General features: G+C 43.0%; 1 protein-coding gene across 3 annotated transcripts in view; it reads left to right on the top strand.

Moving 5' to 3' along the window:
• The window catches only part of LOC109901434 (cytochrome b5 reductase 4-like), a 25641-nt gene extending 932 nt beyond the window's left edge, over positions 1-24709 (top strand). Inside the window, exons 2-14 of one of the 3 annotated variants that reach the window (XM_031787053.1) lie at positions 3068-3150; positions 3302-3386; positions 3486-3524; positions 3680-3791; positions 3943-4000; positions 4155-4248; positions 11740-11772; positions 11907-12029; positions 12340-12480; positions 13422-13577; positions 21624-21778; positions 22215-22852; positions 22901-24709. In XM_031787053.1, the coding sequence (XP_031642913.1) occupies positions 3076-3150; positions 3302-3386; positions 3486-3524; positions 3680-3791; positions 3943-4000; positions 4155-4248; positions 11740-11772; positions 11907-12029; positions 12340-12480; positions 13422-13577; positions 21624-21652 (945 nt within the window). In that variant the 5' untranslated portion in view covers positions 3068-3075 and the 3' untranslated portion in view covers positions 21653-21778; positions 22215-22852; positions 22901-24709. Of the gene's footprint in view, positions 1-3067; positions 3151-3301; positions 3387-3485; positions 3525-3679; positions 3792-3942; positions 4001-4154; positions 4249-11739; positions 11773-11906; positions 12030-12339; positions 12481-13421; positions 13578-21623; positions 21779-22214 lie in introns of all 3 variants that reach the window. The other 2 variants (XM_031787054.1, XM_020497427.2) reach the window with 2 other exon arrangements.
• The last annotated feature ends 3000 nt before the right edge of the window (positions 24710-27709 follow it).

Raw genomic sequence — 27709 nt, 5'->3', positions numbered from 1 at the left:
TCCTTTCAAGGAAAGAAGAAGAAGTTATGGCCCTTTAAAAAAAATTGGCTTAGTTCAGCATTGTAACCAATCACAGCCCTCCTTTTACTTGTATCATTGCACATCCTGCAAATCACCATTTTGAATCATTTTTCAAATTCACTCTTTTGTTAATGCTTACAAATTGGGTCATAACTCTTAAAGTAGCAGAGATCCCACTCTGGAACTTTGCTAAGTCTGTAGAGTATATTATGTTCAGCCATATGTTAAAACATTTGTTTTTCAATTTCAATATCATGTTTATATGTTTATATTTTTCAATACTCATAAGTTAATGTAAAGAAAAAGTTACTGAAATCAAAATACTACTAATATCACAGAGCAAGAGGTAAAGCTTCATATGACACCAATGTCTGCTTTGTAGCACCTACAGATGAACCACTATGGAGTCTTAAAGGAGGACTAAGTTAGGACAAAATATGCTAACTTTGATAAATCATTTCACAATTATGGTTTTAAATACAAATGTCAAGTCTATGTCAACAATCCTCTCTCCAAAGGACTATTACAGTGCATTTTGTTACGTTACAGCCTTATTCTAAAATGGATTACATAGTGAAATGTTTGCAAATGTATAAAAAATACAAGACATATCCTATTGAAATAATTATTCAGACCCTTTCCTATGAGGCTCAAAATTGAGCTCGGGTGCATCCTGTTTCCATTGATCATCCTTGAGATGTTTCTACAATTTGATTGGAGTCAACCTGTGGTAAATTCAATTTATTGGACATGATTTGGAAAGGCACACACCTGTCTATATGAGGTCCCTCAGTTGACAATTCATGTCAGAGCCAAAACCAAGCCATGAGGTCGAAAGGAATTATCTGTGGAGCTCCGAGACAGGATTGTGTCGAGGCACAGATCTGGGGATTGGTACCCCAAAAAAGTCTGCTGCATTGAATGTCCCCAAGAACACAATGGCCTCCATCATTCTTATATGGAAGAAGTTTGGAACCACCAAGACTCTTCCTAGATCTGATCGTCCGGCCAAACTAAGCAATCGGGGGGGCGTCACTCTGAAACTAATGGTCACTCTATGGAGATGGGAGAACCTTCCAGAAGGACAAACATCTCATCAGCACTCCACCAATCAGGCCTTTATAGTAGAGTGGCCAGACGGAAGCCACTCCTCAGTAAAAAGCACATGACAGGCACTTGGTGTTTGCCAAAAGGCACAGAAAGGAATCTCAGACCATGAGAAACAAGATTCTCTGGTCTGATGAAACCAAGATTGAACTCTTTGGAGTTCATCTGGAGGAAACCTGACACCATCCCTACGGTGAAGCATGGTGGTGGCAGTATCATGCTGTGGGGATGTTTTTCAGCCGCAGGGACTGGGAGACTAGTCAGGATCAAGGAAAAGAGAGATCCTTGAGGAAAACCTGCTCCAGAGTGCTCAGGACTTCAGACTGGGGCGAAGGTTGACCTTCCAACAGGACAAAGACCCTAAGCACAAGGCCAAGACAACGCAGGAGTGGCTTTGGGACAAGTCTCTGAATGTCCTTGAGTAGACCAGCCAGAGCCCGGACTTGAACTCGATCAAACATCTCTGGAGAAACCTGAAAATAGCTGTGCAGCGACGCTCCCCATCCAACCTGACAGAGCTTGAGAGGATCTGCAGAGAAGAATGGGAGAAACTCCCCAAATACAGGTGCGCCAAGCTTGTAGCGTCATACCCAAGAAGACCCAAGGCTGTAATCTCTGCCAAAGGTGCTTCAAAAAAGTACTGAGTAAAGGGTCTGAATACTTATGTAAACGTGATATTTCAGTTTTGTATTTGTAATGCATTTCTACAAACCCGTTTTTACTTTGTAATTATCTGGTATTGTGTGTAGATTGATTAGGGAAAAAAGATGTAATCCATTTTAGAATAAGGCTGTGACGTAACAAAATGTGGAAAAAGTCTGTATATGGATTACATAGAGTGAAAATCCCCCAAATCATGGTCTTTTTTTGTCTGTGTTTCGTGAGGAATCACTTCCGGAAGAAATCTAACACATTTCATCCTCTCATTTCCACATGTGCGTCATTGAGATTAAATGCACTCATTGGTAGTCATGGAGTGGGTTCATTTGTCAAAGGACATTGAGTAATAAAGCTTAATTGAATTTGCTGTGAAGGAAGATTATGCAGGCTTTAGTGACTAGGACCACTTCTTGTGATTCAGAGCAGAACAGGGGTGCCCTTCCTTCTGTTGTATTCATCTCTTTCTCTCTTCCCTCCCTATTACCGCTCTCTCTTACCCAAACTCATACACTCACATATGCTTGGCATACAGCAATCATTTTTTATGACTTATTTGATAATCAGTCCTTAAAACAACAAATCACTACACCCAGCAGCAGCATTAGGTTGTAGAGAAGAAATATGCAATTACACAACCGTATGCTGATGCCATTATCATCTTGTCTCATTGTTATTCATGTTTTCAGTTCTGTTGATCACACTCATCAGAACTCCCATAGGGATGTGTGATGAAGGCATTAGCTAACCAATTGAATATCAGTAGGCTATAAGACAGTTATTGGTGATTATATACACAAATGAAGGTTCCCTGTGGTGTACATACCTTCTCCTCTCATACACAGTGTTTTCCTTGAGACTGTCTGTTTTCAGCGTCAGTAACTCACCTGGCTACAGCGTGGCTATGTCCTTATGTTGGGAGGAAAATGGTGTGTTTGTTGGGATAATGTCTTTGAGTAGGGCATGTGTCTTTATGTTCCGAGAAGGCTTTCTATAGAAAGCATTGGAGGCTGGGCACAGCCTTCAATTCCCCCTCAACACCATACATTACAAATAGTTCAATCATAGTTTAATCATTCATAAACATTTCTTTGAATGTGTTTGCTGAATTCACTGTTATATTTGTCGGTGTGAGTGGGCCCGCATACACGAGTTAGCCCTAATATACAGATATTTTTTATTTATTGTGAATTGCTTATTTAGCAATTTACAATTAAAAATGTATTGTGAATTTTGTGAGTATTTTGTGAATAAATACTGTTATTTCCTGTGTGTGTCTCAGGCATACACATGGATTTCCACCCTGGAGAAGAAGAGGAACTGATGAAGGCAGCTGGGATAGACGGAACAGACCTTTTTGACCAGGTCAGCTCTCATTGGACTCTCCCGAGTTAAAGGAAGTTCACATGTTAAAACACACAAGTTCAAAACATTAACGCACATAATGTGTGTTATGATGCCGTGCGTCTAAGCTCACTTTCTCCCTTTGTCCCTGTATCTGTGGCCATATGAGCAGATCTACCGGTGGGTGAACTATGAGTCCATGTTAAAGGAGTGTCTGGTAGGGAGGATGGCTGTGAAGGCCAGCACTGCTCTCAAAGGTACAGTAACACAAAATCCCTCAGTCTCAGGACTTTAATGCACCGTAGTCTCTCTTTAATGCAGGATGTTTTTGGACCCTTTCTAATTTGTCTCCACAGCTCAGTCTGTGATAAAGGACAGCATCACTCATTTAAATGGTAATGTACAAAATAACAATAAGAATAATGCACTATAAGCCCTGTGATTGTTCTGTACTGTCTGGTATTTGTGTGTGGGTGTTCTATATTCTGTGTGGCTGAAATCAGAATCCTTACTCTTGTCTCTCTCTCTCTCTCTCTCTCTCTCTCCTCAGGTCTAGCTCCCCCTCCTCCGCCCACCTCCATGCTCCCTCCTGCTTTCCTCACCCCTCCCTCACCCTCCTCATCACTGCAACCCTCAGCCGCCCCGCCACCACCCCAACCCAGGTATGCCCGGCCCAGGTACACTCACAAAACAACAAGAACAACTGTTATGATATTGAGAATGGTATTGATATTGAGACTGGATGATGTGAGGTGTGATAGATAGATGTGAGAAGGTAATGAACATACTGTATCTGTACATTTTTATTTTTAGGTTTGACTGGTTTCAAACTGATGTCACAGTCAATATTGTGGTTTACACCAAACGGAAGGTAAACATCCCCACCTGGCAAATTTTAAATGGCAAGATTTGAGTGAAATGTGAGCCGGAACGTGCAGCAATTGTTCTTTAACCTCACTCCCCTCCCCTCTTTCCTTATTCTCCCTTATTTTCTCTCCACTATTTTACCCCCTCTCCTATCTCAGCTCCCCAGCTCTGGCTGCACCATAGTTGACCTGCAAGATGGTGTTCTACGGGTGGAAGTTCTTCCGGGGAAAATGTCCTACATGCTGCGTCAACGTAAGTCGCAGCTTCCTTTGACTGTCCACTATGCCAGGGAGCTGTTTTCTGACATGACTTGTCGTAGCCGCCTCTTTCAATCTCCTTTCTTTTATCCATCTATTACAGCCATACTCTCTCTCTTTCTCCCTAACCATCCTGTACTAGGGGTGTGAACGTTTAAACCAAGTTGGCATCGTTAACTGAAAAACTATGTTTATTATTATTATGTATTTGTCTTATTTCCTCCCATAAAATGTAAATCACAGTGCAGTTATCACACCTAGCACTAACAGGTCCCGATCATCATCATCATATAGGGAACATGCCTAACGCAATAATGCTGTAACTTTAGTAGGAGGAGATATGCATCTTTCAAATGATTTGCCACGGATATAAAGCGCTCTGAACTTCATCGTCATTAACAGTTGGGAAAATGACAGGGACGTGACAGCAGCGAAGTCCTGTATGGCTCCAAGGCATGCGTTGAAATCGCTAAGCAGTGTACTAGGAAGTCATTTACTGGAATTAGCTTTGTTTCCCCATCACTAGGTACCAGTGCTGGTGTAGGCCTCGATAAGCATGTTGTTTGTGCAACGTTATCTTCTAACTCAGAGGTGAATAGGTGAAGCATGAATATATTAGCTAGCTACATTAGGTAAAACAACTGTGACGCACTCTTTTCACGCCACTTCGATACAGCTACGACCAGATGTGATTTTCTTTGCAGGTTAGGAGAGTGTTTTTTGCTAACCCTAACCCTTTTCCTAACCTTAACCTCAGTCTCCTAACCTGCTGCATGAATTGTCCTAATCTGCTGCGTAAGTTCTCCTAACCTGCTGCGAAAAGTAACTTCTGGTCGTAGATGTATCGAAGTGGCATGAAAACGGTGTTTCTCGTGAAGAGGACACAACAAAGCCTATTCCCCCGTCAGGAAACTCAGGAAACTAAAAAGATTTGGCATGGGTCCTGAGATCCTCCAAAGGTTCTTCAGCTGCAACATCGAGAGCATCCTGACTGGTTGCATCACTGCCTGGTACGGCAATTGCTCGGCCTCTGACCGCAAGGCGCTACAGAGGGTAATGCGTACAGCCCAGTACATCACTGGGGCTAAGCTGCCTGCCTTCCAGGACCTCTACACCAGGCGGTGTCAGAGGAAGGCCCTAAAAACTGTCAAAGACCCCAGCCACCCCAGTCATAGACTGTTCTCTCTGCTACCGCATGGCAAGCTGTACCGGAGTGCCAAGTCTAGGACAAAAAGGCTTCTCAACAGTTTTTACCCCAAGCCATAAGACAGGTAATCAAATGGCAGGTAATCAAATGGCTACCCGGACTATTTGCATTGTGTGCCCCCCCCAACCCCAAACCCTCTTTTCACGCTGCTGCTACTCTCTGTTTATCATATATGCATAGTCACTTTAACTGTACATTCATGTACATACTACCTCAATTGGGCCGACCAACCAGTGCTCCCGCACGTTGGCTAACGCAGGACACTATCTGCATTGTGTCCTGCCACCCACCACCCGCCAACCCCTCTTTTACTCTACTGCTACTTTCTGTTCATCATATATGCATAGTCACTTTAACCATATCTACATGTACATACTACCGCAATCAGCCTGACTAACCGGTGTCTGTATGTAGCCTCGCTACTTTTATAGCCTCGCTACTGTATATAGCCTGTTTTTTTGGCTGTTTTATTTCTTAAGGTCTACAGCTGTTGTATTTGGCGCACGTGACAAATAAACGTTGATTTAATTTGAAAACATGTAATGTAACATCTAATTAGGGTCCCCTGGAAACACTGACCAACACTTTGGTTCCTACCCTGCCAATTGTTCCTCCCTGGCAGGCTTATTCATTTGTTGCCATGTCAAACAACAATGTATTCAAGGTGCTGCCCACTATATTCCAACTATAGTCATTCTATTCCAACAGTTCACCAATTAACTAGGCCTATATCTTTTGACCATATTATGCAGCCTTGCATGGCACAGTGTGGAAATTATAACAAAAGTGCAGGAAAGGTAAGAAAATGCTGAACATTATTTTTGTTTGAAGTTGGATTGAATAGTATAAAACAATCAGAATGGAGAAAGCCCCATTGAAATCACTTATAATTTGTGTTGCCACCCTAGGATCACTCACTACTCTTAAAGCATATTTAGAACTTTTATTATTCAAAAACATAAAATAACTTCATACCGTCAAAAATGTGATCAAATCAAATCAAATCAAATTTATTTATATAGCCCTTCGTACATCAGCTGATATCTCAAAGTGCTGTACAGAAACCCAGCCTAAAACCCCAAACAGCAAGCAATGCAGGTGTAGAAGCACGGTGGCTAGGAAAAACTCCCTAGAAAGGCCAATACCTAGGAAGAAACCTAGAGAGGAACCAGGCTATGTGGGGTGGCCAGTCCTCTTCTGGCTGTGCCGGGTGGAGATTATAACAGAACATGGCCAAGATGTTCAAATGTTCATAAATGACCAGCATGGTCGAATAATAATAAGGCAGAACAGTTGAAACTGGAGCAGCAGCACAGTCAGGTGGAAGTTGAAACTGGAGCAGCAGCATGGCCAGGTGGACTGGGGACAGCAAGGAGTCATCATGTCAGGTAGTCCTGGGGCATGGTCCTAGGGCTCAGGTCAGTTGAAACTGGAACAGCAGCATGGCCAGGTGGACTGGGGACAGCAAGGAGTCATCATGTCATGTAGTCCTGGGGCATGGTCCTAGGGCTCAGGTCCTCCGAGAGAGAGAAAGAAAGAGAGAAGGAATTAGAGAACGCACACTTAGATTCACACAGGACACCGAATAGGACAGGAGAAGTACTCCAGATATAACAAACTGACCCCAGCCCCCCGACACATAAACTACTGCAGCATAAATACTGGAGGCTGAGACAGGAGGGGTCAGGAGACACTGTGGCCCCATCCGAGGACACCCCCGGACAGGGCCAAACAGGAAGGATATAACCCCACCCACTTTGCCAAAGCACAGCCCCCACACCACTAGAGGGATATTTTGGCCATATCGCCCAGCCCTGAAAGGAAGTCCCATGTACTGACCACTCAGAACATGGAGGCACACAGCAGAGATCCTAAGAATGTCATGAACTACCATTGTTGCTGAGTGGGTGCAGCAGCAAGGTGAGGGCTGTCTGGTAGCTACAGGGGAGAACAACTGCCACCTCGCATTGAGGATTTCAAGTTAAAGGCCAACCGTAATACTGGAGGCATTGTTTCCAGAAAACAGGATCCCCCATTATAGCGAATGGGGAAATGGCGATCTTTCTGGTCAATATTCATGGTTATATTAAAAAATAACTGAGCACGACCATGGTACCAATAATTGATCCTATTTCACCAGATGTATGTTCTTGAACCGATTAAAATCGCACACAGAAGGATAATTTACAGTTGAAGTCAGAAGTTTACATACACCTTAGCCAAATACATTTAAGCTCAGTTTTTCCACAATTTCTGACATTTTATCCTAGTAAAAATTCCCTGTCTTAGGACAGTTAGGATCACCACTTTATTTTAAGAATGTGAAATGTCAGAATAATAGTAGAGAGAATGATTTATTTCAGCTTTTATTTCTTTCATCACATTCCCAGAGGGTCAGATGTTTACATACACTCAATTAGTATTTGGTAGCATTTCCTTTAAATGGTTTAACTTGGGGTCAAATGTTTCGGGTAGCCTTACACAAGCTTCCCACAATAAGTTGGGTGAATTTTGGCCCATTCCTCCTGACAGAGCTGGTGTAACTGAGTCAGGTTTGTAGGCCTCCTTGCTCGCACACGCTTTTTCAGTTCTGCCCACAAATCTTCTATGGGATTGAGGTCAGGGCTTTGTGATGGCCACCCCAATACCTTTGTTTTCCTTGAGCCATTTTGCCACAACTTTGGAAGTATGCTTGGGGTCATTGTCCATTTGGAAGACTCATTTGTGACCAAGCTTTAACTTCCTGACTGATGTCTTGAGATGCTTCAATATGTCCACATAATTTTTCTTCCTCATGTTGCCATCTATTTTGTGAAGTGCACCAGTCCTTCCTGCAGCAAAGCACCCCCACAACATGATGCTGCCACGGTTGGGATGGTGTTCTTCGGCTTGCAAACCTCCCCCTTTTTTCTCCAAACATAACGATGGTCATTATGGCCAAACAGTTATATTTCTGTTTCATCAGACCAGAGGACATTTCTCCAAAAAGTATGATCTTTGTCCCCATGTGCAGTTGCAAACCGTAGTCTGGATTTTTTTTTAATGGAGGTTTTGGAGCAGTGGCTACTTCCTTGCTGAGCGGCCTTTCAGGTTATGTCAATATAGGACTAATTTTACTGTGGATATAGATACTTTTGTACCTGTTTCCTCCAGCATCTTCACAAGGTCCTTTGCTGTTGTTCTGAGATTGATTTGCATTTTTCGCACCAAAGTACGTTCATCTCTAGGAGACAGAACCCGTCTCCTTTCTGAGCGGTATGACGGCTGTGTGGTCCTATGGTGTTTATACTTATGCACTATTGTTTGTACAGATGAACGTGGTACCTTCAGGCATTTGGAAATTGCTCCTAAGGATGAACCAGACTTGTGGAGGTCCACAATTAGTTTTCTGAGGTCTTGGCTGATTTATTTAGATTTTCCCATGATGTCAAGCAAAGAGGCACTGAGTTTGAAAGTAGGCCTTGAAATACATCCACAGGTACACCTCCAATTGACTCAAATTATGTCAATTAGCCTATCAGAACTTCTAAAGCCATGACATCATTTTCTGGAATTTTTCAAGCTGTTTACAGGCGCAGTCAACTTAGTGTATGTAAACTTCTGACCAACTGGAATTGTGATACAGTGAATTATAAGTTAAATAATCTGTCTGTAAATCAAATCAAATGTATTTATATAGCCCTTCGTACACCAGCTGATATCTCAAAGTGCTGTACAGAAACCCAGCCTAAATCCCCAAACAGCAAGCAATGCAGGTGTAGAAGCACGGTGGCTAGGAAAAACTCCCTAGAAAGGCCAAAACCTAGGAAGAAACCTAGAGAGGAACCAGGCTATGTGGGGTGGCCAGTCCTCTTCTGGCTGTGTCGGGTGGAGATTATAACAGAACATGGCCAAGATGTTCAAATGTTCATAAATGACCAGCATGGTCAAATAATAATAATCACAGGCAGAACAGTTGAAACTGGAGCAGCAGCATGGCCAGGTGGACTGGGGACAGCAAGGAGTCATCATTCCAGGTAGTCCTGAGGCATGGTCCTAGGGCTCAGGTCCTCCGAGAGAGAGAGAGAGAGAGAGAGAGAGAAAGAGAGAATTAGAGAGAGCACACTTAAATTCACACAGGACACCGGATAGGACAGGAGAAGTACTCCAGATATAAAAAACTGACCCTAGCCCCCCGACACATAAACTACTGCAGCATAAATACTGGAGGCTGAGACAGGAGGGGTCAGGAGACACTGTGGCCCCATCCGATGAGACCCCCGGACAGGGCCAAACAGGAAGGATATAACCCCACCCACTTTGCCAAAGCACAGCCCCCACATCACTAGAGGGATATCTTCAACCACCAACTTACCATCCTGAGACAAGGCAGAGTATAGCCCACAAAGTATAACCCACAAAGATCACTGCCACGGCACAACTCAACTCAAGGGGGTGGCGCCAACCCAAGCGTATGTAAACGTCCGACTTCAACTGTAGTTGCTAATGGCAGCCTGCAGTACCTCAGTCGGCTTTCAACTTGAGATACTTAATCTTGGAACTACCGCTCCCGGATCCGGGAGAATTGTCATCAACTGACACTAATTAGCATAACGCAACGGACAAAAAAGATTACTAGAAAATATTCATATTCATGAAATCACAAGTGAAATATATTGAAACACAGCTTAGCCTTTTGTTAATCACCCTGTCATCTCAGATTTTGAAATTATGCTTTACAACCAAAGCAAGACAAACAATTTGTGTAAGTTTTTCGATAGCCTAGCATAGCATTATACCTAGCTAGCAGCAGGCAGCTTGGTCACGAAAATGAGAAAAGCAATCAAATTAAATCGTTTACCTTTGATTAGCTTCAGATGTTTTCACTCACGAGACTCCCAGTTAGATAGCAAATGTTCCTTTTTTCCATAAAGATTATTTTTGTAGCCGAAATAGCTCCGTTTGTTCTTCACGTTTGGCTGAGAAATCGACCGGAAATTGCGGCCTGAAACTATGTCTTGTGACAATAGACACATTAGCGAAGCCATAGAAACTGGAAACTGGTTGATATCCCTTTCACTGCTCAATAGGGACGCAGAGGTTTCTAAATAAGAGTCACTTCCTGATTGGGTTTTTCTCAGGCTTTCGCCTGCAATATCAGTTCTGTTAGGAGGCAGCACTGAGCTAGCCTGCAACGTCACTTAGACTAGCTCAAACTGCACATGCAATGATTCAAAAAGTCCTCCATGATGCAAGATGGTGACTTGCTGAAAATACACTTTCTGATCTTCAAATGCTCCACTGAGCATTCTCATAGGAAACAATGGGGTGATGTCATTGATGGCTTTGTCCATATCTCATACAGCCTATGGGTTGCCATGACTGCGGTAGTTATAACAGCATTGCCCGCTGGCGGTCATATGCAGCACCATATCTGCATTGTGAATAGTTTTATGATTTTCTTTCTTATTGTTTAAACAATAAAAATTGCAGTTTTAACGTTGACATTTTTTACATTTGTCACAATGTTATTCTGTACCCTAGTTAGGGCTGGCACAATTACCTTTACCCTCTAACTGATGAATACCCCCTTAAAAAATTTACGTACATTTATTTATTTATTTTGGTGTTAAACGAACCGCTGACTGAAGACGGGACGGCCGACATTTGTGCGGTTGAGTCCATTTCTGCCGTAACATGGACTATTAACAATGTGATGAAACTTTTGCTCCTTGCTGAAACAAGCAAGGTGTTGTAGCAAATTAGTCTTTGGTTGCATAGGCAATGAACCCCCCCCCCCCCAACACTACACAGCACATGCAGTCAGGAGCGAAGAGGAGGAAGAGAAAATGTGCGGCAAATTTTTTTTTTCTTTCTCCTAATTCTTCTTATTGTTTGCTATTCGAACGGTTGTTACTGTGACGATGGTCATTTTGACTGGCCAATTATCGTCATCCAGAATTCCATGACCATCACAGACCTAGTCCATTATCAGCTGTAATTATATTATTGATTGCTCTCAAGGCTTATTTCTCCATCTGTGTTCCATCCTGGAGGACTTGACACAATTAGTGTCCAGTGTTTATCACTGGCTTATTAATGTTGGAGGGAAATATTGACTGTGTCAACCAGAGGAAATAAACACTGTGCCCATTTCCACTAAACCCTCTATATCGCTATCACCCTGTCTGTCCCTCTCTTACTCGGTCTCTCTTTCCTTCTCTATCTCTCTGTAAATGGGGTGATGCATTTGATTTATATAAATTTCTGGTAAACAACTTAGGAGGCTCTCTTTTTCAGGTCTAGCCCAAGAAGTAGATGGAAGCGCTGCTGGTAAGGAGAACATTTTATGGTCTGATGTCTTTTCATAAGCTAAAGCTGACAAACTGTTAACATTTACCAAATCCCTCCCTTGATCCCTCCCTCCCCATCTTTCTCCTTCTCGCTCTCTCGCTATGCTGGTACAGTCCACACAGCGTGTGCTGTGGGGAAGATTCAGGTCAGCATGCGTAAAGCGGCCAAAGGAAAGTGGGAGGAGCTTGGTGAACCACTGGAATTCCATGATTCTCTTTTCAGGAGGAAAGATCGAGGTATGAATAGGGGCTCTTTTCCAATACGTCTTTCCTTGATTCCTCACGACCTCACTTCTCACCTTCGTCTCAAAAGGCTTGAGAGGAGAATGTAAGAGGGGAGGGACCTTGTACTTTCTCCTTCAATGCGTTTTGAGGAGGAGGCAAGGAGAGAGGAAGTGAGGAATCGACAAAAGACGAAAGAAAGAGCCAGAATGCCATTTCAGACACATCCAAAGATATGTTTATCCATCGGTCTTCTGAATTGATTTTATTACCTTCCCCTATTAACCAAAATCACGTGTTAGTTATTCACTCTCTCTCTCTGCAGTGATCTTCTACAGGGAGTGTATGTTAGTTTCTAAGACGGAGGTCACACACGACACCTGGGTGTTCCGGTTACAACTCCCTCTAGGGACACTCATGCACTTGCCAGTTGGGAAACACAACTACCTCAAGGCCCTCATTCAAGGTAAGGCCTAGCCTATAGGTCTATGCTAATGCTAACGCTACATCTAGGCTAGAGCTAATCCCATAGCAGCCTATGCGGTCCATTGCTAGTGCTTGTGCTATGCTAAATTTTTTACATTTTATTTAACCTTTATTTATACATGCTTTTCTCATTGAGATAAAATCTATTTTTCAAGCAAGACCTGGTCCAACAGCAGCAGGGGGAACAACGTTTCAGACAAAACAACTTAGATACACTAACACAACATTGAATAAAACTATAGACACACATACAGTACAACTATTACATAAAGAAACACAAATGTCATAACAAAAAAAAACAGCTGTCCTAAAGACAATTACACGCTTCTATGATATTTACGTCGACCAAGTGTTTAATCTCCACCAACATGACTAGATTATCACATTTTTAAATGTTCAGGAGAGAATTCCAGGACCACTGAGTTGAGTAACTAACTATTTCCACCATTACCTATTCTAATTCTTGGTACTGTTAAAAGTAAATGAGAATGTGACTGTAATTTATATACATTTACTGATCTGATTAAAAAAAAAAAAAAACAGATAGTGGCATTTTACCCAATATGGCATTATAAATCAGTTTATACCGGTGTTTAACCCTACGCAAGGTCAATGACGACCAACCAACAGCAATGTAGAGACCACAATGATGTGTTCAATGTTTTTGATTGGTAATGAACCTGAGGGCTGCATGCTATACTGAATCAATTGCTCTCAGGGTAGTGGTTGAAGCCTACATGTATATAACATCACTAAAATCTAAAACCACCAGTAATGTACATCGTACCAGCTCCTTCCTGCCTCCAGAGAAAAACAAGCCTTATGAAATGTGTAGACAGTTGGCTAACACTATATCTGGGCTACTGCTAATCCCATAGCATCCCATGTAATTCATTGCTAATGTTAATGCTATATGTGTAGACAGTGATGTGGTGAAGCCCTACACGCCAGTCGAGGAAACACTGGTACTAGCTACACTGCACTCCACACAGGGGACTGCAGCCACTGACATCTTCCTCATGATCAAAGTCTACCCAGATGGAGTGTTGACTCCACACCTAAACAACCTCAACATCGGTAAGTCTGAGGCCCCCCAGTAAACCTCACTGTTACAGCTAAGTGGGTTGTTCAAATCAAATCAAATCAAATCAAATTTATTTATATAGCCCTTCGTACATCAGCTGATATCTCAAAGTGCTGTACAGAAACCCAGCCTAAAACCCCAAACAGCAAGCAATGCAGGTGTAGAAGCACGGTGGCTAGGAAAAACTCCCTAGAAAGGCCAATACCTAGGAAGAAACCTAGAGAGGAACCAGGCTATGTGGGGTGGCCAGTCCTCTTCTGGCTGTGCCGGGTGGAGATTATAACAGAACATGGCCAAGTTCAAATGTTCATAAATGACCAGCATGGTCGAATAATAATAAGGCAGAACAGTTGAAACTAGAGCAGCAGCACAGTCAGGTGGAAGTTGAAACTGGAGCAGCAGCATGGCCAGGTGGACTGGGGACAGCAAGGAGTCATCATGTCAGGTAGTCCTGGGGCATGGTCCTAGGGCTCAGGTCCTCCGAGAGAGAGAAAGAAAGAGAGAAGGAGAGAATTAGAGAACGCACACTTAGATTCACACAGGACACCGAATAGGACAGGAGAAGTACTCCAGATATAACAAACTGACCCCAGCCCCCCGACACAAACTACTGCAGCATAAATACTGGAGGCTGAGACAGGATAAATGTTATTTATCACATACACCGAATACAACTGGTGTAGACTTTACATTGAAATTCCGAACCGTTCCCAAAGATGCTAAGTTTAATTATATATATATATATATTTATATATATATATATATATATATATAGTAACGAACAAAAGAGAAATCAAATAAAATACCCAAGAATGGAGCTATATACAGGGAGTACCAGATCAATGTGTAGCTATATACAGGGAGTATCAGATCAATGTGTAGCTATATACAGGGAGTACCAGATCAATGTGGAGCTATATACAGGGAGTACCAGATCAATGTGTAGCTATATACAGGGAGTACCAGATCAATGTGGAGCTATATACAGGGAGTACCAGATCAATGTGGAGCTATATACAGGGAGTACCAGATCAATGTGGAGCTATATACAGGGAGTACCAGATCAATGTGGAGCTATATCTCTCTCTTCATCACTCAATACCTAGGTTTACCTCCACTGTATTCACATCCTACCATACATTTGTCTGTACATTATACCTTGATGCTATTTTATCGCCCCCAGAAACCTCCTTTTACTCTATGTTCCAGACGTTCTAGACGACCAATTCTCATTGCTTTTAGCCGTACCCTTATTCTACTCCTCCTATGTTCCTCTGGCGATGTAGAGGTGAATCCAGGCCCTGCAGTGCCTAGCTCCACTCCTATTCCCCAGGCGCTCTCTTTTGACGACTTCTGTAATCGTAATAGCCTTGGTTTCATGCATGTTAACATTAGAAGCCTCCTCCCTAAGTTTGTTCTATTCACTGCTTTAGCACACTCTGCCAACCCGGATGTTCTAGCTGTGTCTGAATCCTGGCTTAGGAAGACCACCAAAAATTCAGACATTTTAATTCCAAACTACAACATTTTCAGACAAGATAGAACTGCCAAAGGGGGCGGTGTTGCAATCTACTGCAAAGATAGCCTGCAGAGTTCTGTCCTACTATCCAGGTCTGTACCCAAACAATTTGAACTTCTACTTTTAAAAATCCACCTCTCTAAAAACAAGTCTCTCACCGTTGCCGCCTGCTATAGACCACCCTCTGCCCCCAGCTGTGCTCTGGACACCATATGTGAACTGATTGCCCCCCGTCTATCTTCAGAGTTCGTGCTGCTAGGCGACCTAAACTGGAACATGCTTAACACCCCAGCCATCCTACAATCTAAACTTGATGCCCTCAATCTCACACAAATTATCAATGAACCTACCAGGTACCTCCCCAAAGCCTTAAACACGGGCACCCTCATAGATATCATCCTAACCAACTTCCCCTCTAAATACACCTCTGCTGTCTTCAACCAAGATCTCAGCGATCACTGCCTCATTGCCTGCATCCGTAATGGGTCAGCGGTCAAACGACCTCCACTCATCACTGTAAAACGCTCCCTGAAACACTTCTGCGAGCAGGCCTTTCTAATCGACCTGGCCGGGGTATCCTGGAAGGATATTGATCTCATCCCGTCAGTAGAGGATGCCTGGATATTTTTTTAAAATGCCTTCCTAACCATCTTAAATAAACATGCCCCATTCAAGAAATTTAGAACCAGGAACAGATATAGCCCTTGGTTCTCCCCAGACCTGACTGCCCTTAACCAACACAAAAACATCCTATGGCGTTCTGCATTAGCATCGAACAGCCCCCGTGATATGCAGCTGTTCAGGGAAGCTAGAAACCATTATACACAGGCAGTTAGAAAAGCCAAGGCTAGCTTTTTCAAGCAGAAATTTGCTTCCTGCAACACTAACTCAAAAAAGTTCTGGGACACTGTAAAGTCCATGGAGAATAAGAACACCTCCTACCAGCTGCCCACTGCACTGAAGATAGGAAACACTGTCACCACTGATAAATCCACCATAATTGAGAATTTCAATAAGCATTTTTCTACGGCTGGCCATGCTTTCCACCTGGCTACTCCTACCCCGGACAACAGCACTGCACCCCCAACAGCAACTCGCCCAAGCCTTCCCCATTTCTCCTTCTCCCAAATCCATTCAGCTGATGTTCTGAAAGAGCTGCAAAATCTGGACCCCTACAAATCAGCCGGGCTAGACAATCTGGACCCTTTCTTTCTAAAATTATCCGCCGAAATTGTTGCCACCCCTATTACTAGCCTGTTCAACCTCTCTTTCGTGTCGTCTGAGATTCCCAAAGATTGGAAAGCAGCTGCGGTCATCCCCCTCTTCAAAGGGGGGGACACTCTTGACCCAAACTGCTACAGACCTATATCTATCCTACCGTGCCTTTCTAAGGTCTTCGAAAGCCAAGTCAACAAACAGATTACCGACCATTTCGAATCTCACCATACCTTCTCTGCTATGCAATCTGGTTTCAGAGCTGGTCATGGGTGCACCTCAGCCACGCTCAAGGTCCTAAACGATATCTTAACCGCCATCGATAAGAAACATTACTGTGCAGCCGTATTCATTGATCTGGCCAAGGCTTTCGACTCTGTCAATCACCATATCCTCATCGGCAGACAGCCTTGGTTTCTCAAATGATTGCCTCGCCTGGTTCACCAACTACTTCTCTGATAGAGTTCAGTGTGTCAAATCGGAGGGTCTGCTGTCCGGTCCTCTGGCAGTCTCTATGGGGGTGCCACAGGGTTCAATTCTTGGACCGACTCTCTTCTCTGTATACATCAATGAGGTCGCTCTTGCTGCTGGTGAGTCCCTGATCCACCTCTACGCAGACGACACCATTCTGTATACTTCCGGCCCTTCTTTGGACACTGTGTTAACAACCCTCCAGGCAAGCTTCAATGCCATACAACTCTCCTTCCGTGGCCTCCAATTGCTCTTAAATACAAGTAAAACTAAATGCATGCTCTTCAACCGATCGCTACCTGCACCTACCCGCCTGTCCAACATCACTACTCTGGACGGCTCTGACTTAGAATACGTGGACAACTACAAATACTTAGGTGTCTGGTTAGACCGTAAACTCTCCTTCCAGACCCATATCAAACATCTCCAATCCAAAGTTAAATCTAGAATTGGCTTCCTATTTCGCAACAAAGCATCCTTCACTCATGCTGCCAAACATACCCTTGTAAAACTGACCATCCTACCAATCCTCGACTTTGGCGATGTCATTTACAAAATAGCCTCCAATACCCTACTCAACAAATTGGATGCAGTCTATCACAGTGCAATCCGTTTTATCACCAAAGCCCCATATACACCCACCATTGTGACCTGTACGCTCTCGTTGGCTGGCCCTCGCTTCATACTCGTCGCCAAACCCACTGGCTCCATGTCATCTACAAGACCCTGCTAGGTAAAGTCCCCCCTTATCTCAGCTCGCTGGTCACCATAGCATCTCCCACCTGTAGCACACGCTCCAGCAGGTATATCTCTCTAGTCACCCCCAAAACCAATTCTTTCTTTGGCCGCCTCTCCTTCCAGTTCTCTGCTGCCAATGACTGGAACGAACTACAAAAATCTCTGAAACTGGAAACACTTATCTCCCTCACTAGCTTTAAGCACCAACTGTCAGAGCAGCTCACAGATTACTGCACCTGTACATAGCCCACCTATAATTTAGCCCAAACAACTACCTCTTTCCCAACTGTATTTAATTTTTATTTATTTATTTATTTTGCTCCTTTGCACCCCATTATTTTTATTTCTACTTTGCACATTCTTCCATTGCAAAACTACCATTCCAGTATTTTACTTGCTATATTGTATTTACTTTGCCATCATGGCCTTTTTTGCCTTTACCTCCCTTCTCACCTCATTTGCTCACATTGTATATAGACTTGTTTATACTGCATTATTGACTGTATGTTTGTTTTTACTCCATGTGTAACTCTGTGTCGTTTTATCTGTCGAACTGCTTTGCTTTATCTTGGCCAGGTCGCAATTGTAAATGAGAACTTGTTCTCAACTTGCCTACCTGGTTAAATAAAGGTAAAATAAAAAATAAAAATAAATAAATATATACAGGGAGTACCAGATCAGTGGGGAGCTATAGTGGGGCAAAAAATTATTTAGTCAGCCAACAATTGTGCAAGTTCTCCCACTTAAAAAGATGAGAGAGCCCTGTAATTTTCATCATAGGTACACTTCAACTATGACAGACAAAATGAGAAGAAAAAAAATCCAGAAAATCACATTGTAGGATTTTTTATTTATTAATTTGCAAATTATGGTGGAAAATAAGTATTTGGTCAATAACAAAAGTTTATCTCAATACTGTGTTATATACCCTTTGTTGGCAATGACAGAGGTCAATGTGCAGAGGTACGAGCTACTTGAGGTTGATATATACATGAAGGCAAGGTAAAGAGAGTAGGCACCCGGATAGATAATAATAAGAGTAAAGTAAAGAAATATAAGGTTGTTAGTAAGTAGGTTGTTAGTAAGTAGGTTGTGCGAGTTTTGTTTGTGTGTGCGTGCGTGCGTTTGTTTCTGTGTGTGTTCATGTGCTGTGTGTTCATATGTAAGTGGAATAGTCATATCTAGAGGTCAAGTGTACGTCAATCTGCAGGTGGTTTAGCCGCGCTGTGGAATACTAATGTCTCAGATAAGTGAGCAAGGTTGGCAACAACAACAACATGAAATAAAAAATTGCACGTCAGAAACCGGAGGGAAGGTTATTTTTCTTCCAACCAGGATTGATTAGATAACCTTTTGTTTACCATAAACTCATTTACATGTTTGCCTGCTGCGTACACAAGTAGACTAGGTGACAGAAGTTCTTGACTCCTGTGTGTGGATTCAAATAAAAAACAAGCATAGATTGTGATTATGATCGGGTACTGCATTTACATGACCGTTAGTAATAACATGATTATGACGTTAACATTCACAGGGAGGACTATACTCGTACCATTGTGATTAGGGATATACTTATGATTAATAGTAGCACTTTGCAATTCTAGTCTCATTATGTATTTTGAGTATTAAATGTCAGATTATAATAGTGGAACCAGCAATTATGGACAATTATCAACTTTTATATTCAAGAAGATAATTGTATTTTTACATGAAATGGGTACATTTGGTAGTCATTTTACGAGCAGAACGGCACTGTCAGGAGGAGAAGCTTCATTTCCAAACGTTTCAAGCGGTCCAAACCATTAGTTTTTGAGATAGGGGTGTCACCAATGCTGTTGTATTTAGTATGTATGTCATAGCTAATATTCAAAGATCCATTACAAGCTCAAGGGGCCACACAAGCTCAACTATGACAATGACTGTGGTCATTTGCATGACAATTAATTGTTTCCTAAAATTCTGTAATCGTCACAGCCCTAGTTGGACCCTATCTTTTTTCCTCGTCTCTCTCTTTCATCCTGTATCCTTTTGTCACCTCTCTCTCTCTTTAAAAAATTAATAAATATACATATATATATATATATATATATACACACTGCTCAAAAAAATAAAGGGAACACTTAAACAACACAATGTAACTCCAAGTCAATCACACTTCTGTGAAATCAAACTGTCCACTTAGGAAGCAACACTGATTGACAATAAATTTCACATGCTGTTGTGCAAATGGAATAGACAACAGGTGGAAATTATAGGCAATTAGCAATACACCACCAATAAAGGAGCGGTTCTGCAGGTGGTGACTACAGACCACTTCTCAGTTCCTATGCTTCCTGGCTGATGTTTTGGTCACTTTGAATGCTGGCGGTGCTTTCACTGAGCCGGAGTCTACAACCCACACAAGTGGCTCAGGTAGTGCAGCTCATCCAGGATGGCACATCAATGCAAGCTGTGGCAAGAAGGTTTTCTGTGTCTGTTAGCGTAGTGTCCAGAGCATGGAGGCGCTACCAGGAGACAGGCCAGTACATCAGGAGACGTGGAGGAGGCCGTAGGAGGGCAACAACCCAGCAGCAGGACCGCTACCTCCGCCTTTGTGCAAGGAGGAGCACTGCCAGAGCCCTGCAAAATGACCTCCAGCAGGCCACAAATGTGCATGTGTCTGCTCAAACGATCAGAAACAGACTCCATGGGGGTGGTATGAGGGCCCGACGTCCACAGGTGGGGGTTGTGCTTACAGCCCAACACCGTGCAGGACGTTTGGCATTTGCCAGAGAACACCAAGATTGGCAAATTCGCCACTGGCGCCCTGTGCTCTTCACAGATGAAAGCAGGTTCACACTGAGCACATGTGACAGTCTGGAGACGCCGTGGAGAACGTTCTGCTGCCTGCAACATCCTTCAGCATGACCGGTTTGGCGGTGGGTCAGTCATGGTGTGGGGTGGCATTTCTTTGGGGGGCCGCACAGCCCTCCATGTGCTCGCCAGAGGTAGCCTGACTGCCATTAGGTACCGAGATGAGATCCTCAGACCCCTTGTGAGACCATATGCTGGTGCGGTTGGCCCTGGGTTCCTCCTAATGCAAGACAATGCTAGACCTCATGTGGCTGGAGTGTGTCAGCAGTTCCTGCAAGAGGAAGGCATTGATGCTATGGACTGTTCCGCCCGTTCCCCAGACCTGAATCCAATTGAGCACATCTGGGACATCATGTCTCGCTCCATCCACCAACGTCACGTTGCACCACAGATTGTCCAGGAGTTGGCGGATGCTTTAGTCCAGGTTGGGGGGGGGGGGGGATGGTGTTGATGGTGTAATTAGTTTCTGTTTAAAAACTCATAAACAGGTTGTTTTATCCCATCTATCATCTCGACCCCTCTTCTCAGAGTCCAGCCTTCTACATAGTCAGGGTGCCAGAATATAACCCTTCTTTCCTTTCCACCCACAATGAATCAGATTCCCTGGCCTTTGTCTTGTGTTTTGTCCTCTTAACAGTGGAATCAATACAATCTAAATCCATGACCTTCTCCTTACTGGAAAAGTTATTGTCCTACCAGTCCATCTGCACAGAAGTGGACAGGAAAATAGATGTTTCTTTATCTTTCTGTGGAAACTACACTCAGTGACATGGCTTCAGGCTATGTAATTGTCCTAATCTGGCCCCCATTACCTGAATATATCCTAGTGTTGAGTGATGTGTGTGCATGTCTGGTTGCCTGGCGATGCTGGCCCAGCTGCTACATTGGGACAGATGGAGGATGTTTATTTCCCAGTCAGTCAGTTAAAGAAGAAAAACATTCTCCATTACAATGGTACCATGTGCCTTTCACTGATATACAGTACATTTAGATAACACCTAATAACAAAGACTAGCTGTACAGTACAAACAGAAACCTCATGAAAGAGGAAATGGATAGCTGATGATAGCAGAGAATGTTCTCTCTCGTGATCTCTGTCAGTGTACAGTATGTTCTGATGGATCCGTCTGTCAATTGGCAAGGCAGAAGATACATTTGTTTCTTACATTCTATGGTTCCAGGTGGAGTATGTTCTGTCAGAGCCATGTGATAGGTTCTATTCTGTTCTATTCTATGGTTCCAGGTGGAGTATATTCTGTCAGAGCCGTGTGATTCCTGGACAGGCAGGAAGGGGCGGTTTGAGGCCTCCATGCTGACTGACTTCCTGGTTAGGCCTGAGGGGTCAAAGGTCTTTGTGTGTGTGTGTGGTCCCTCAGCCTTCACCGAGCTGACTGTGGGGTGAGTGACACTCCACACCCCTCTACACACTCCAGTTAGGCATTTAGCCAGACGGCAAGTAGCCTAGTGGTTAGAGCTTTGGACTAGTAACCAAAATGTTTCAAGATCGAATCCCCGAGCTGACAAGGTAAAAATCTGTTGTTCTGCCCCTGAACAAGGCAGTTAACCCACTGTTCCTAGGCCGTCATTGAAAATAAGAATTTGTTCTTAACTGACTTGAATAGTTGAATAAAACATAATAAAAAAACATTTCTAAATATAGAGGCCATGCTGTATGTTTTGATGTTAATGTTGATTTAGTAGATTCAAGCTATTTCAGGCTATGTAGTCCAAGGAAGTTAACTTGTATAACATTGGATAACTTTTCATAACTTTTCCCACCTTTAGGCTTTCTGACTCCTCTCACTTCTCTCAATCTCCCTCCTCTCTTTCTCAGGTTGGTGAGACAGCATTGTTTCAGTGAAGAGGAGTTTCATGAGTTCCAGGGCCCGAGTGTCAGTCTCAGACCTGATATATATATATGTGTGTGTGTGTGTGTGTGTGTGTGTGTGTGTGTGTGTGTGTGTGTGTGTGTGTGTGTGTGTGTGTGTGTGTGTGTGTGTGTGTGTGTGTGAGAGAGAAAGAAGACAATTTGTGAGAGTGTCTGGGAGAGAAGATATGTTGTTAGGCTGCAGGCCAATGTGTTTTTTGGCACAATGTCTTTCTATGCACTGTAGACTGAACTGATGGACTGACTCCTGTGGTTAGCAGCGATGCCAGAGACCCACAGAGGCTCTTTGAATCGGGAAGGAAAGCAGCTCTGTCTCTCTCTCTCGCTCCCTCTCTCTCTGTGTGTCTCTGTCTCTCTCTCTCTCTCTGGTGAGAGATGGACAGTCATTCTCTCTGGTCGCTTAGGATGTGACCGCTGGGCTCTCTGAGCTGGTGAATCACACACAAAGGATGAATGCCCAATTACCCAGCAGCACTGAACCCTCAGGTCAACATCATCAGCTCACTGTCTGTCTATGTCTGTACCAGAGCTTTTTGAACCATCCTGTCCTTGTACACTCCTATGCTCTGACCACAGAGAGAGAGGTCTGGGGTTGTTTATGAGAGGTCACTACCATGACCACAGAGAGAGAGGTCTGGGGTTGTTTATGAGAGGTCACTACCATGACCACAGAGAGAGAGGTCTGGGGTTGTTTATGAGAGGTCACTACCATGACCACAGAGAGAGAGGTCTGGGGTTGTTTATGAGAGGTCACTACCATGACCACAGAGAGAGAGGTCTGGGGTTGTTTATGAGAGGTCACTACCATGACCACAGAGAGAGAGGTCTGGGGTTGTTTATGAGAGGTCACTACCACGACCACAGAGAGAGAGGTCTGGGGTTGTTTATGAGAGGTCACTACCATGACCACAGAGAGAGAGGTCTGGGGTTGTTTATGAGAGGTCACTACCATGACCACAGAGAGAGAGGTCTGGGGTTGTTTGAGAGGTCACTACCACGACCACAGAGAGAGAGGTCTGGAGTTGTTTATGAGGAGTTCTGATCATTAAATCTTCCTTTTGTTGAAGAAGTAATGAGAATTTCCAACCTGCTGTTGGTATATACCCTCCCACAGAGAGTTATTATTATTCAGATAGTTGTTTTGGTTGTGCTGCTGCTGTTTCGTCTGTTCTGCAGCCTGTGGTTCTGTTTGAGAGAGACTGATGGTTAAGCAGACCAGTCTTCAGTATCAGAACTTTTTCTCTCTCACTCACTCACTCACTCACTCACTCACTCACTCACTCACTCACTCACTCACTCACTCACTCACAGGTTGATGTTGTAGTACTCACAGTAGGTGATACATACCAATGGGAATACATTACGCAATACATTACACACCTATGTAAATGTATTTAAATCATGAAATGATATTTTTATTAAATGTATTTATTTAATTCATGAATACCTCGAGCCCACAGTGAGTAAGTGTTTGATGCAGTTAGATTATTCTAAAATGCGTCTGGGAACCCTGACCGTGCGTCCTTGACTCTTTCTCACTCTTGTGAAATACATGAGGTTGGTAAAGGCACCAACTATCGTGATTTCTCCTCGTGGAACATCAAACTGCCAGACCGAACTATGTCAATCCTGCAGAGTTCTATGAGAGAGTTCTATGCTATGAGTGCTCCCTCTGATGTAGCTCCGCTATTAACCTAATAAGAGGGGCTCTTATCTGGCCGTTTCCAGCTGCAGTCAGTCCGTCTGCCTCTTCAGATGTATCCTTTCAGACGTCATTACTGAGTCAATCTGGGTGAAAATGGAACAAAATGTCCATGAAATTGAAGGTGTATTTTCATGAAATCTCGTAGATGTCGTTTTGGAGGAAGAAACCTTTATATTGGACATTGGTATCTATTAAGGATGTCCATGAATGTATGCAATCTTGGCCTTTTCCATTTTTTCCTCTAATTTATACTCTCTAGATCGTATGGAAGGTGCCATTTAAAAACCAAACCTTGTGTGGCATTTATTTTTTAATAACATCAAAGGACATAATGTCATGGTCATTTTCTTCCTTTTTCACACAAAATGAATATCTGAATTTCTTACCACTGAACATAACCATTTGAAAGATCACACCTGTCAATGTAACACTCAAGGCCATGCTACGTGCAATACTACAAGTCAAGCTTCTATGGATGAAAAGTACTTGATGAAAGTACCTGTTTGTTTTTGTTATGCGAAACAATGACTGAAATGTGTTGGGTTCTGGTTTTTAAAGAAATACACAAGCTGATTATTTCGATTGGTTTTGTAGCTCATCTAATGTTGATCTAACCACATCTCTTTTAATACATATCCAGCTCTGTACATCACGCACATTATAACTAGCATATCAGTCGTATGAGCTGTCCTGAAGCAAATGAAAATATGCACTAAACATTTTTGTTGTGTTGAGATTCAGAGCCCTGGTTGTATTGTGTTCGGTTGTTTCTGGCTGAAATGTACTACAGTAAATTCATTAATTCAATCCTTCACCTCAGGGAAGAGGCAATTCAAATGTGCAGGGGAATGATATCACAACCACACCAGGAAGTAGAGGATTTTAAATACTTACACTGAAAGACACATGTGCAAAGCTGCAATTATCCACGGAAAAATACACCCTGCAGTCTCTCTTGCTCACTCTCTCTGTGTCTCAGTCTGTTTCTCTTCGCCCCCCCATCTGCCCTCCGGACCGCCTATACACACACACAGTAAATGGCATCATGTTGGTGGCCAGCCTTCCCTGTAGGAGTAAAGGTTCCCCACCCACTAGGCAATATGATGAAATTGCATGTCTTGGCAGTTGAAAATCAAAGGTCACCATAGATGAAAAACACTGTGTGTGGCTCTGATTCTCAATGAGCTTTACGGTATCTACCTTCAGGAGGGGGTGTAGAGTCTGTCAACGGGAGTGTAATAGCTTTGGCATTAGGAATTCTAAGTGGTTAGCTTCATTGGAGGTGAAGTGGCTTCACAGGGTGAGGGCATGTTCTAAGTTGTACATGGGGTACTTTCAAGGGAAATAATGGAGAGGTGAGGTCACATTGATATCAACATCTGTTGTCATGGCATTACAGATGCAATTCAGTGAATTTGGTTTTACTGATATGACATATGTAGTGCAAATAGCATGTTGTTCCAGACAGGTGAGAAAGCCCCTTTCCAGTCTAGCAGCAGCAGCTCTATGATTGACTGAAAGCTGAGGGGAATTGTGGAGGTGAGGTGAATACCAATACTTGACACACAGAGTGGTGCTTGAGACTGGAGTGGCACTCACTATCTGTCGTCTGCCACCACCACCACTAACATTACTCACTGTCACCACCTCCAATAACTGCTGCTGCATATATTGATCTTGGTTGGGCATTACAAGCCTCCATTCACTGTAGTGTAGGTGAAAAGAAAATACAAATGACTGATTCATATCAATATATCCTATATCTATCAATATCCTATATCCCATCAATATCCTATATATCCCATCAATATCCTATATATCCCATCAATATCCTAACTTTTTAGTTTTATGTGCTTCACCTCCTTTTTATTTAATTAGGACTAATTTAAATGCCATTCGTTTTTATCACTGCTCCAGGCGTCAACCTTGTAGGCTCATTCTCTCTGCTGCAATATGGAAACAATGTAGCAAAGAACATGTAAATATAGCTTATGGTATGGCTGGTACTTCAATGGTGAATTATGTTTTTCTGGGTTGGAGAGAAGTTTGTTATTGAGCAAATCAATCAATCAATACTGGCCCCTTAACATTCAGCTTAGTGCTCCCCAGATCTGTCCACTCCAACGTACAGCTGACGGGACATAGTGGAGAAGAGTATCTTTAGAGAGAATCCATTAGAACAGATGCATGTTTTATTGAGCTGCTTCCTTTAATGAGATGTCTGATCCACTTTGTACATGAGTTCATGTGAACTATTACACACAGAATTATTCATCATTTTGTGGAGTTTGATCCCAGCTTCATTTGTCATCTAATTGCGATCCCCTCACTGTGTGAGTTCCACACACAAGCAGCTTTTATCAGGAGACAAGAAAGGTTTACTCCTCCTGAGGCCTCCTCCCACTGAGTTAGGTCTTTGATGACACGACTCCCCCTCTGGCTTAGTAGAGTTGTGACCAGCGGGAGAGGGAGAGAGGCTTTGCTGAAACACTTAAAATGATGGGTCTATAGCTAAAGCAGGTTTTCCTGTTCTTTCTGTAGCAGAGAAACAAAGGAACAAATATATTCTCATTTCAACAGTTTATTGAATGTATCGTTTTGCAAAGAATGATTCACAATAACTGACAGTAATTATGTTTAACTATGCTGAATGCTTGAACATTTTTACTAAATGAAATGTTTTACTTGTTACGGTTTTCTTCCGTCGAAGGAGAGTCGGACCAAAATGCAGCGTGGTTAATACGATACATCTTTAATGAAGATGACAAACGATAATACAAAAACAACAAACGGAACGTGAAAACCTATACAGCCTATCTGGTGAATACAAAACACTGAGACAGGAACAATCACCCATGAAACACTCAAAGAATATGGCTGCCTAAATATGGTTCCCAATCAGAGACAACGAGAATCACCTGCCTCTGATTGAGAACCGCCTCAGGCAACCATAGACTTTGCTAGAACACCCCACTAAGCCACAATCCCAAAACCTACGAAAAACCCCAATACACAAACACACCACAAAATAAACCCATGTCACACCCTGGCCTGACCAAATAAATAAAGAAAACACAAAATACTAAGACCAGGGCGTGACATTACTTTTGATTAATAAGCTTTGCAAATCGAGAAGCATGGGAATAAGGAAAGGTGACAGAAAGACAGGTTCAGCATGATTATCCAGACAAGAAATCCCATCAATCGTCAATAACCCATCAAGTGCCTGGGAAAGTTATTTGACTAGACCCTAATGGACAGAAGATCCACATGTACACTGTGCTGGATGTACCAGCACAGTGTCCTCCCCCGAATTATGAGGTCACCTCATCAGCAACAGGCACAAGAGAGAATTGCGAACCGAGACCTACTCAAATGGCTTGGCGTGCCCCTGAGCTTCTCATGTGTGGGTCTGTACAGTAGAAGAGCAAAGCTACAACTACCAATCTCATCACTGGTAGGATTCACAGTGGTAAAGGCCAGGCTGGTGATGATCCGCAGGGTCTCCAAAGACCTGAAGATACAAGGTGCCATGATTGAGTTCAGGACATAAAGAAAGTGGTCTGCCACCAAAGATGTCAAAACAGGCTGAAGCACAGAGACATTTTTGTAGTATTTAAAAATATATATATATATATTTTACCAGGTATGTTGACTGAGCACACATACTCATTTACAGCAATGACCTGGGGAGAGGAGGCATGAGTGAGCCAATTGGAAGCTGGGGATGATTAGG

The sequence above is a fragment of the Oncorhynchus kisutch genome, linkage group LG13 (assembly GCF_002021735.2).
Source record: "Oncorhynchus kisutch isolate 150728-3 linkage group LG13, Okis_V2, whole genome shotgun sequence".
In the NCBI taxonomy this organism is placed as follows: Eukaryota; Metazoa; Chordata; class Actinopteri; order Salmoniformes; family Salmonidae; genus Oncorhynchus; species Oncorhynchus kisutch.
The sequence above is the reverse complement of the archived record's forward strand: the minus strand, read 5'-3'. Positions and strand labels throughout refer to the sequence as shown.